The 12262-nt window shown below is 44.1% G+C and overlaps 1 protein-coding gene across 9 annotated transcripts in view; it reads right to left on the bottom strand.

The window, feature by feature from the left end:
- PTPN20 (protein tyrosine phosphatase non-receptor type 20) overlaps nucleotides 1–4158 on the bottom strand; it is a 117520-nt gene extending 113362 nt beyond the window's left edge. The window contains exons 1-2 of one of the 9 annotated variants that reach the window (XM_072806392.1): nucleotides 3705–3755; nucleotides 1598–1636 (exon numbers count right to left, since the gene is read on the bottom strand). In XM_072806392.1, coding sequence (XP_072662493.1) covers nucleotides 1598–1636; nucleotides 3705–3740 — 75 coding nt within the window. In that variant the 5' untranslated portion in view covers nucleotides 3741–3755. Of the gene's footprint in view, nucleotides 1–1597; nucleotides 1637–3704; nucleotides 3850–4097 lie in introns of those variants that run through there. The other 8 variants (XM_072806399.1, XM_072806395.1, XM_072806396.1 and 5 more) reach the window with 8 other exon arrangements.
- Nucleotides 4159–12262: the final 8104 nt, after the last annotated feature.

Genomic DNA, 12262 nt, shown 5'->3' with positions numbered 1-12262 from the left:
TCAAGATTGAAAACTACTGAGGAAATGGAACCTAGGCTGTGGAGCTGTATACACTTGGGTAGAGATCTTGGGTAAGTTACTTAACCTCCCTCAGTCCCAAAAATCTAATCTACAAAATGGGAGTAATACACACCTCCCAACGATTGAGATTACATGCAAAGCTCTTAGTAAATGTTGATTTGCCTTTCCAGGTCAAACTTCATTGTTTAGCATGATAGATGATAATTAAATCATCAATTCATACCTTCCACTGTTACCTGATTATTGAATTGAACATTTGCATTGGAGAGTTCAGAAATGCTAACTTTTTTCACCATCCTGATGATATAATGTTGCCTGAAGCTATATCTATTTTAAATCTATGAGTAACTTAACTTTGAAGAAAAATACAGCTGATTATACCAGTGATTCTCAAACCTGGATGCAGATTAGAATCAACCTAAGCTTTGCAAATGTCCAGACTTTGCGCAAGCCAAACCAGAATCCCTGGGGTAGGTCCAGAGCATCGGTATTCTTTTTTTTTTTTTTTCATCAGTATTCTTTAAAGAGTGAACTGATCTGTGATTCTAAAACACAGTCAGGGCTGGAAAACACTGATTTGTACTAATGGCATCCCATACTAACTGCACATCTGAGTCATTCGCAGAGCTCTCAAAAAATAGATTGATTCCAGAATGCTGCCATAAACTTTGTGATTCAGAATCTGTGGACACGGAGCCTGTCATTTTGCAAAGCATCATAAGACTTCCCCTGGTGATTCTGACAGAAGCCCACAGGGAACCACTACTTTGTATCATACATTTACTCTCCCTTTGTGTACCAACAAAGATCATCTAGAACCTTCACTGGCTTTCCAATGCCAAGCCTGCCCCATTGCTTTTAATCAGTAACTGATGCAACACATCACAGTAAGTCTACATTTTACAGATCTTTGCAGAACATTTTAATGTGCAGACAACTGACCCACATAATTTACCATACACTGTGCCCAGTACCAGCTATGCAGTCTGCTGGCCTTTCTAACTAAATGGCAATTTGAGAATGGCAAAATGGAAGACCCAGGCCTTATTTCCCTTTAAGTGGCATGTAATACCAGGACTAATGAAATTAACCTCATTGGTCAGATGAGTCTGAATGAAATCCAAATTGTTGTCTGCACCTAGAGGCAAATTGTTATATGTGCTTCCCTCAGAGAGATAACAAAATCTAAGGAAAGGTGATTCCCGAATTAGGAGCATTAAGAGAGTGCCCTGCAATTTTCATACTCCACTAAACACAGTAGCATAGCAGGGTCCTTAGAGAATGATTTTAGGGAAGTCATTCAATCAGTACAAATATATCACCCTGGTTGCACTACCAGGCAGAGATGATAACAGCATTTAAACAACCAGACATTATTTTAAGCTTATTAAATACATTAACCCATGTGATCCTCACAATAACCCTATCAAGCAAGTACCATTATTATTTGCATTTCATAGATTAAAAAAACAAACAAACAAAAACAAATGCACACAGAAGTTAAATGATTTGCCCTAAGACACAGAGCTAGTAAGCAGCAGTTTTTAAACCCGGGCAATTTGCTTCAGTCCATTACCTTAACCACTACAGTGTAGATGAGTGATGGCCAAGCAGTCTTTAAAAAAAATTTTTTTTAAGTTAGTCTTCAGCAGAAACTGGAGATCAGACTGTGTGTACTGTGGGTAAGTTACTTAACCTCTGCAACATTTTTGTATTTGAAAAACAAAGATAATGACAGCCCGGACTCACTGAGTTGCGGTGAGGATTAAACAAAACAATGCATGTGATATACTTAAGACAGTACTGGGCATTTTAAAGAGCTGTCAGTTTCAGCCAAAGTGGTCAGGGAGAAATGACAACCTATTAAACCAAAAACCTCTTCTGGTGATATATAAATTCCCAATATACCAGATCCAATATGAAACACAAAATAGATTTTCACAAGAACTTTATAACTGCCACTGTAACAGAGCCCTAACCTATCCGGTCCAAGAGGGAATCAGTCTGCAATGAGAGCCTCATTTGCTACAGTTGGGCCTTTTTCACCAACATCCCCAAACATGAAGCTGCATAAATGTAACCACACCATGAACCACACTTCTAAAGAGCCACAGAGGACTCAGGGTTGATTGGAGAAGACCCTGTCAAGTGGTAAAGGTCAGCCCCCCTGAGTTACATTTGCATAAACAAGGGACAAACAAAATGAGAATGCAAACAAAAATAGGTAACATTCATCATATGCTTACCACTCATTAAATGATTTCCGTGTATTACCTCATTTAATCCTCAAAATACACTTTCAGGGTCTAACATTCCCAAAGACAACCACACAAACTCACTGGTTGATTTCACTTTAAATTCATGACTACACACCTCAAACAGGTATTTAACATTGCCTGACAGTTGAATCTCTAGTTTATTTTGCCAGTCTCCAGGAGGACGATGGCACATGTGCCTCCTCTGAGTTCTAGCACCTCTTCTCCTCTCCTCTATGCCCTTTCAATGACAGACACACAGTGCCACTACCACCTGTTGGTATCTGCAGCTGTTGTCTCCACTTCCCCTCTAGTTGTAATGGAGTATGTGTTCCTGTCAATTCAAAGCCAACTACCCATGTGTTCTGGGGTCTCCTCCCCTTTCAGATATCCAAGGACTTCCCTCCACAATGTTCCCCTCTCTCATCTGCATCATTCCTTCCTTTCTAGGACTTTGATCGCACTGCCATAAAAATATATTATAGTTTCTTCTATCTCGGAAAAAAAAAAAAAAGTCCACTTCACCTTAAGGCCCCTCTACTCCACTAGTCATTCTTTTTAAAATGATTAAAATCCTAATTCCACATCCATCTTACACATTAGCGTTCACCACTGTTAACCACCACCTCCTCCTTTTATTTGGCTTCCCTGCCTTCTCCTCTTTGTGTACACTCTCAACCTAGGTGTTCAACCAATCCTTCGGTTTAAATACCACTTTTATGGTAGTGATTCCAAAGCCCTTACATCACCCAGAACTTCAGACTCAAATTTTCAATGGCCAACCTGACTCCTCAACTTAAAAACTTGTTAGATTTATGTTATTTGTATTTTACCACAATAAAAAAAATAGGTGTTACCTTGTAGATTTATGGCGAGATAAACCAATATACAGGAAAAAAACAAAAACAAAAAACAAAACAAGGGTGGCTAGATGTTAATGGTAGGACCCAGGTGACGGATATACAGAGTTCACTGGAAAATTCTTTCCAACTTTGTTGTTTGTATGTTGCACGTTGGGGAAAAACCTTGTAGGCATCTCAAACCTAACACACACTCAAAAGCTAATTCTTCCAAAATGAAACCTACCCCCACCACCACCTACAGTTTTCCTCATCTCATTCAACAGCAAGTGTTGCAGGCAAGGCAAAAACCGAGGACTCAGGACTCAGGCTTGACTGGCTATCTCCCACCTGGAATATAACTCCATCAAGGCAGGGCTCAGATATGCCTATCTTGTTCAGATATATTCTCAATTTCCAGAACAGTGCATGAACACACAGGAGGTGTTGAGAAATAGCTGCTGAATTAGCTGAATTCATGCTCCGTTTCTTGCTGGGGCCCTCGACCCTCACTGGTGCTTGACTGAGAATGGAGGTCTTGGCCTCTAAGCCTCCCCAGCCCGGGCCAGCGAAGACCACGTCCTAGTACCTGCTTATGGCTTCTTACCAACCATATCAGCTCCATTATCCTCAAAGAGATTCCAAGGCCTTTCTTTATCACAGAGCCAGTGTTTCCTGCCCCAAACCTGTCACACACAAGAACCACAACTCATGCCACGGTACAGCCGGTACAGCCGGGCATCACACAGCCCGGGGCAGGGGCCCCCAGGCAGCGGCGGACGCGGGCCCCACCCCGCCCAAGGCCGGCGGGAAGCCAGCGGGCAGGCCGCGGGGGCCTGGGGCCACAGCCCGCCCCCTGGGGCCCTGGCCGTCCGCGCGTCTCCCTCCGGGCCCCCGGGATCCAAGTCCGCCCTCCCACGCTGCTGCGCCACGGCCTCCCCCACCCTCCTCGGGTCCCAGCGGCCCCGCCACCTTTCCTCACCTGCCCCGCCCCGCCCCGCCCCGCCGGGCCCAACCGCCCCCGGGCCGGGCCGCCCCCCCCCCCCCCCCCCCCCCCCGGGCCGCCCCCGGCCGGGCCGGTTGGGTTCTCGCAGGACCCCGCTGGGCCTTGCAGCCTCGGTGCCATCCAATCCCGGCGGGGCCCGCGAGCCTGCGCACTGGGGCGCCCTGCGCCACGCCCTGCGCCACCGCCCTGCGCGGGCCTGGCTGGAGCCGGCTGTGCCCCTCTGCTGGCCGCCGGGGCGCTGCAGCGCTGCCTGCAGGCAGGACCCAGCGGCGGCGTCCCTGGGGTCGCTGGTCCACGGCCCTGTTGTACAGACCCTTTTCCTAAGCTAGGCTCCTGACGCCCCCAGCATCCTGAGCCGTGCCCTAATCTTGAACCATGACGACTGTGGTCCCTAGGAGTGGTCACTTGGTTCATACCTACCCTTGACCGTCTCCCCTACACACTTAGTTGCAGAGGGGCTAGGGTGAGGGCGGCTTTGCAGTGTCAGAGCAGAACAGATGGAGGGTGTAGGCGCTTTGGGCAGAACTGCTGCAGAAGTCACTAACCTGTGCACATGGTGAGGTCAGTTGGCTACAGGTCAGTTGACAGTTTCTGTTAGGGTGGTCAGTGTAGAGGGGATTCAGGATGCCAACATTGCCTCATTGCATGAAGCCAGAATCGTTTTAACTTGGTGAGTACATCCCTCTCCATTTGGTCCTGACCACAGCCACTCTGGTAGATCCGGATCGTTTGAGGTCATGACAAAACCTGCCTCTCTTACCCAACAGCCTTCAATGTTGGCCTGAGACAGTCACCTCCTCGGGCTGAAGGGAGCCTGAGCAAAAACGGCCACCCTCTGTCCGGGCACCGAAGGTTCTGCTTCCTGCTCTGTGAGTCGCTGTCAATAGCGGGATGCCTTCTCTCCATCAGAGGCCTGGTTTTTCCTCCACAGCCATGGAACCCTCCAGGCAAGCTATACCAGTGCCAGGGTGAGATTTCTCTTAAAGATGGACCCCACGTCTGATGTCTCCTTTGTTTTTCCCATCCCATCCTCCTTCAATATCCTCAAAAAGGCACGAGAAAATGCAGAATCAGAACTCTGCACATGGTCACTATTTCACAAATAAGAGCAGCATGGATGAATTGAAATGTTATGGATATAGTTAGGTCACTAAATAGATTGCTGTCTTAGGAACACACAGAAGAAAGAATTCCTACCCACAGCATCAGAAAATCCCTGAATGGAGAGTAAATGGAGACTTGGTTGAAATAACTCTGAGGCTCCATCCCCCAACTTTATGCAAAACCACACAACAATCTCAGAGGCCACTGGCCCAAAAGGTTTTTCTTGGCAGCTTCTGTGAACAATTCAAAGAACTATATACTGTGTTATCAAACCTTCTACCATTCTTTGGAAACCCTTTCACACCCTTGTGTCTAACCAGTTGTCAGTAGTGCATGGAGTCTCCCAGGCCTGGACTTCAGCCCCTGCTTTGCTACTGAATAGCTGGTGACATTGAGCAAGTCACTTCCCAACTTCTATTTCAGTTTCTTTAAAAAAAAAAAAAAGGCCATAGGGTTGTAAGTGCTTAATGATACAAAGTACAAAAGCATCCAGCACTGTGGCAATAAATGTTGCTTCCCTTTCCCTGGGGAATGGAGTCACACATTTCGCTAGGGCTGTGGTCTTCAAGAGTTTCTGTGCTCACTGTTTCTATCTCTTAAATGTCTGTTTCTAAGCAAAGGATTCACTGCAGCTGTGGCTTCTGTCCTGTTGTAGTTAAGACTGGATACTCTTCACAAATTAGACCAGACATATTCATCCAGCAGTCATTCAAAACACAGGTCTAGAAGACCAGGTTCCCTAATACTCCCTTTCCTCTGGGTCCCAGAACTCAACCTCACAGGACTCTCCGCTATACAACCCCAGGCCCTTGCTCCTTATTACACGCCTGGTCCTTGCTATGGTCTTCAAGCCCAGGCCTCAGTTCTTCCTCTCCTAGTCCATCCCTCCAGGTCCCCTTTCTAGCCTAGCTGAGGAGTCTCGGTTATCCCTTCCTTGCTGCCCTACAGACACCACCTTCTAATGTCCTCCTTCACCCTGGGCTCACTAGTGCATCTCTAGGGACCCTCATACAGGGGAGCAGCAGTGACCAGAACAGAGAGATAATGCTAATTCTGCAATCTCTGTCTGCCTCCCCACCCCTGGTCTGGGTATCCAGGCTCCCTCTTGGATGAACCTGAGGGCCAGGCAAATTCCTGCTCTCTGCTGTGGTAGGGCCCATCTGCTTCCTTCAAGTGTAATAATTTACTGCCAAAATGGCCCCTCATCTCAAGCCATGTGTCTCCAGACACAGAGAGGAGCCATAAGGGCCTTCCAGACCCTAGTGAACAGCTCACACACAGGACCTCAGAACCCAAAGTCATTTTTTCACAGTTCACAAGGTCCATGGGCGAGTTCAGTTTTCTAAACCTAGCTTGAACCAGGGAAGAACACATAATGAAGAGTAAGAAAAAAAGATTCATTTCAGCAACACTAACCTTTCCTAGGATCTATCATGATACAGGCCTCTGCTTTGCAGCCTGATTTATTTTTAGATGGCGTCCTTCCCACTCAGCACCACCAAGCGTCAGTCGATGACGATCGTGAGCTTAGAAGAAGCCGTGGGGCATTTCTGTGTGTTTCTTTCTCTCTGCTTAGCTTTGAGACACTTCACATAAAAGGCTCTATAAAAATAAATCGTGGAAAGTACAACACTGGTAAAAATCCCAGTGGAAGCTGAAAACTATTTTATTTAAAGAGCAGAAAGATGTGTACTTACCTCGTTGTGAATTCCCAGCTGCCTAGTCCCCAAGCCTGGCACATGGTAGATGCCCAATAAATATTAATTGATTGATCCATTAGTTGGCTGCTCATCTGTCTGCAGCCTTCAACCAGTCCATCAATCTGCATGCACACCCCACAAGGAGAGAGAGGATCCTTAGGCTTTGACAGAAGAGGTGCTAAGCTGACAGGCAAGCCTGCCACAAACTCTTGTATATAAATGCCCTGCCTTCCACTTCCAACTCTACTTATTCACAATAAAATAATGATATGGCAGAAAGTGAACTGCAAACACTGCCAAATTCTAACAGAGGAGCTAGACATGTGCCTTTCAAACCTCACGTATTACCCCTTGGTCTGTGCTATGCCCTGAGCTTTCCAGCAAGAATACAGATGTCATTGTATTGTATCTTATCAATTAGGCCGAATAAGGTGCACACAGAAGGCAACTTCTTTGTTTCTCTTCAATGCCATCAAGTTCAATGTCCAGATGCATTTTTTTCCTGGGCCCTTGCATATAAAATCCTGGGCAGGTCCATAACTTTGAACACCCAGGACAGTCCCATTTCAGTGTAAGATTCCCTTTACCCTCCTGTCTGTTAGACTGTCTCTGACCTTGAAGCTGGTACTGCTATGGGCCTCAAACAGGCACGAGAAAATGGTGCATCCATTTGTCCTTCCTCAAGAGGCTGCCCACCCACATCCTTCTCTCCAGACTCAGGTTCTGATACCTCTGCAACTGGAATCCAGCACTAGGCCCTCTGGGCTCCACAGGTATTTTGAGCAGCCTGTTTGTCCTGCAAGAGAATCTTGTTGTTCCCTATGAATTCTCCTGCAGGGTGTCTCCAAGTGCAACTCCACTGCCTGGGTGATGTTGTCTCTGGCCAGCTATCTACAGTGCCCTTCCTCTGTTCCTACCTGCTCCAGAGTACCAATGAGTTTATGTAGTCTGTGCTGTGAGTAAAGATGCCAGAAAAATGGGTAAATGGAGGTCAAATGCCGACTTGGTTTTGTGCCCCAATAAAGGACTTCTCAAAGGGATAAAAAGGCCACTTTTGTATAATTTATCCACAGCAGGATGGCTTTTTATAATTCTCACTAATAGATCTTCTGTGTGAGCTGAGGTTCTGACTCTCTGGTTGGGCCCATGTGATGCCTACTTATTTTACAAAGGCTTTGGGCTGTGCCCCTCCTATATGGCCATGTGGCTATAAGAAAGGCTTCTGCATCCTTACCCTTCCAAGAGTATGACAATTTATTCCTGAGAAGTCTTTTTTCTCTTTGCTCTCCCACCAGGCTTGTTGTTTCTGCTATCACTTCTCACCTTTAGATTCCTCAGGCATGGATTAGATACCAACCCCTTTGTATGGTACATGCTGGATAGCTAGTTTGTGTGAGCACACCCTGAATGTCCCTGTTAATCACTATCTTGAGAATGTAGAGATCCCATCCTCCTTCAATATTCCCATCAAGCAGAATATGGAGAAGAACATGTTTTTCACCCTTCAAGATCAGGGGCTCTGGGGGTAGCCAACCTGGAGCATATGTCCCTTATAATGAAGAATGTTCAGACAGGAGCCTTTCATCTCCTTGGAATGCTGGCCACACAAGTAGGGAGAGGCCACAGATAGTTACTAGACTAGATGCTACATTTTAAAGGCTTACTACTTGTAGATCCCAGCAGCAGTTGCTTTGCCCAGTCAACCACCTCTGGACTCCCTGTACATACGTTGTCCCAGTAACCCTATGTCTCAAGCTCTGAATCTGGATCTTTTCTTTGTCCTCACCAGACCATTACCCACACTTGGCTTAGAGTCTGCTAGGATACAGCTACACACCCGTGTCCCCATCAACAACAACAACTGCAGGAAAGCCTATTAAGCCTTATAATTTATTCTCTTATGCCAGGTGAAGCTCCGTCCTCCCTCCCAGGTATGGAAGTGGAAATGCCATAGCATTCCAACACCTGTTTTCAGAAGAATTTTCCATTCTTGTCCTCTTGCCTCTTGCCTTATAGGCTATGGGTGGGTGAAGCCAGTGCTGCTGGCTTGCCAGTCAGGGTGACTCTTGAGTAATTAATTGAATGAAGAAGGGAGCATGTGCTACATAAGGATGTCCTTCCTTCTGCTACTCCCATTATATTAGAGCTTCATAGTGTGGTTATCTTTACAGTCTGTTCTACAGAATCTCTTGTAGATAAAACCATGTCATAGCATTGCCGTGAGCCCTCAGTAATGGTACCTCTTGTAATGTACTTCATGATGATCCCATCTTAATGAAACTATCCCTCTAAGGTTCCCCCTATCCACAGATATCTCAAATTCAGAATGAATAAAACCAAACTTATCACTAAATATGATATTCCTTGATCATCCCCCATCTCAGTTGATGAGACCACCATTCCTTCTGCTCCAGAATCAGCAGTGGTGTCCAAAATGATCTGATTACCTTTTGTCTTTCCCATACCAATCCTTCCTCCACCCCACAAACCAGACTAGTTTTTCTGATTAGAGTCCTGATTATAATAAACTGCTGAAAACCCAACCTTAGTTTCATAATCTGTCCACACCCGATCTCCTGGCTCCTCTCCTACCTCTTAGTACCCTTGTTCACTCTGCTGTGTGCTGCATCCCCATGCCTTTCAAGGCCTATACCTCTCCTCTTAGAGGAACATTGTGCTACCCCATCCCAGACACTCCCTTCAGGCAGGACTGATACTCCCTTTTGGGAAAAATCCCTTTTCTCTATACATCTTTTACTATGCTTTTTTACAACATTTTTTACTATGCTCAGTCTAGCATTATTCCCAGTGGTTATAGTGATGTGTTTGTATTTTATCTCCTTCACAAGACACAAGCTTCCACGGAGTAATCACCATCCAGTCACCTCTATCACCTCAGCCTTGCCCAGAGCATGCTATATATAGTAGGTACTCAGTGAATGTGTGTCAAGCTGAAGATGGGGCAGAAGAGTTGTTAGAGTTGTTCCAATATTCTTCCCATTCATTTTTCTCTAGGATTGCTTGACTCTGAAGCTGAGTTCCTTATTCTGCAGCAGAGATTTGTGTTGCTGAAGGATGGAACTGTCATTTATGGGGGAAAAAATACACTGCAAGTACCATGATGATAGCACTACATAGAGGTGCTGTTGGAGGGTTGTGAGCACTTCCCAACACAGCTAGCAACAGAGGCTGAGAGCTCTCACTCTTGGTTAATGGATCTGTACCTTTCTGTGGAACCTGCCCTGCCAGTATGGGAGCAGCCCTGACATGGTTGAAACCTCATTGGGAAGACCATTTTTTTAATTAAACTTTTTTACTTTGAGATAATTATAGATTCACATGTAGTTATAAAATATAATATAGATGATCCCCTGTGCCCTTTACTCAGTTTGCCCTAAGGATAACATGTTATGAAACTAGTATAATATCACAACCAGGATATTGACATTCATCCATCTCTCTTATTTAGATTTCTTTTGTCTTACTTGTACTGTTTGTGTTAAGTTCTATACAATTTTATCATGTGGGTAGGTTCATGTATCCAACACCACAGTCAAGATAGAGAACAGTTCCATTACTATCAGAGTCCCTCCTGGTGCCCTTTTATGATCACCCTCATATTCCTGCCCCCTCTTTAACCTAAGGTAACCACGGATCTGTTCTCCATTTCTAGAACTTTGTCACCTCAAGACTGTTGTATAAATGGAATCATACTGCATGCTGTTTTGTGACTGGCTTCTTCTTGGCATAATTCTCCAGAGATCCATACAAATGTGCATAGTTCATCCTTTTGGGTATAGATGTATCATGATTTGTTTAATCCTTCACATGGTTGAACAATCCAGATGGATTATTTCCAGTTTGGAGCTATTACAAAGAAAGCTGCTATGAACATTTGTGTACAGGTTTTTGCGTGAGTATGTTTCCTTTCTCTGAGATAAGTGCCTAAAATGCAACTGCTGAGTCTTATGGTAATTGCATTTTTACTTATTTACAGAAACTACCACACTGTTTTCCATAGTGACTACAGCATTTTACGGTCCCACTGGCAATGTGTGAGTTACTCAGTCTATCCGCATCTTTGCCAGCATTTGGTATTGTCATTTTTTCTTATTTATCATTCTGATATGTATAGAAGTATCTTTTTGTGGTTTGATTTTCGCATTTCCCCAATAGCTAATCAGATTGAACACCTTTATATGTGCTTACTTGTCATCTGGATATAATCCTTGGGGAAATATCTGTTCATGTCTTTTCCCTATTTCCTAATTGTATTTTTGGCTTTTTACTGCTGAGTTTTGAGAGTTCTTTATATATTCTACATACTAGTCTTTGTTGGATGTATGATTTTTAAACATTTCCCCCCACTTTACAGTTTGTCTTTTTATCCTCTTAACAGAATCTTACACTGGGCAAAAGACCAATTTATCCATTTTCCTTTTATGTGTCATGCTTTTGATGTAAAGTCTGAAAACGCTTTGCCTAGCCCTGGTTCCCAGTGCTTTCCTGGGTTGTTGGGGTTTTTTCCCCTAAAAGTCCCAAAATTTTACATTTTCATTTAAATCTGTGATCCATTTTGAGTTCATTTTTGTATGAGGTATTTAGGTCAGTTCTCTCTCTCTCTCTCTCTCTCTCTCTGTCTCTCTCTCTTTCTTGATCTATAGATGGCCAATTGTTTCAGTACCATTTATTGAATGGCTATCATTTCTCTATTAAATGTCTTCTGCCCCTTTGTCAAAAATCAGTTGGAAATATTTGTGTGGGTTTATTCCTGAGTTCTTTATTCCATTGATCTGTGTCTACTGGTCTGCCATACCACACTGTCTCAATTCTGGTAGCTATATAATAAGCTTTAATGTTTGACACAGCTATTCCTTCCATTTTATTTTGCTTTTTCAAGATTATTTTAGTTATTCTAGGGCCTGAGCCTTTCCAGTATATATTTTTTATCTATATAATATGAATCATACTTAAAATATAAAATAAAATTTATGAAGTTTAGAATAAGCATGTTATATCTACAACATACCTTGGTGGGAATTTGATAGGAATTACATTATACCTCTAAATGAAATTTTGTTGGGGAGAATTCACATCTTTTACCATATTGAGTTGGGAAGTCCACTCTAGCTCTACTAGAACTTAGGGGTAAACATGTATATGTTAGAGCTTATGTTCGACCTTATACAAATGGTGTGCTGGCACAAAATAGAAGCTTAACAAATATTTAGTGAAGAGTTTGCATCAGTGATTCCCAAATCTGGCCATACATACAATTCTCTGCTGAGCTTGATAAAAGAACAGATTCTGGGTTTTACCCCGCCTTGCTGATTCAGA

Source organism: Canis lupus, chromosome 29, assembly GCF_048164855.1.
Source record: "Canis lupus baileyi chromosome 29, mCanLup2.hap1, whole genome shotgun sequence".
Lineage (NCBI taxonomy): Eukaryota > Metazoa > Chordata > Mammalia > Carnivora > Canidae > Canis > Canis lupus.
This window is presented reverse-complemented; position numbering and strand designations above follow the sequence as displayed.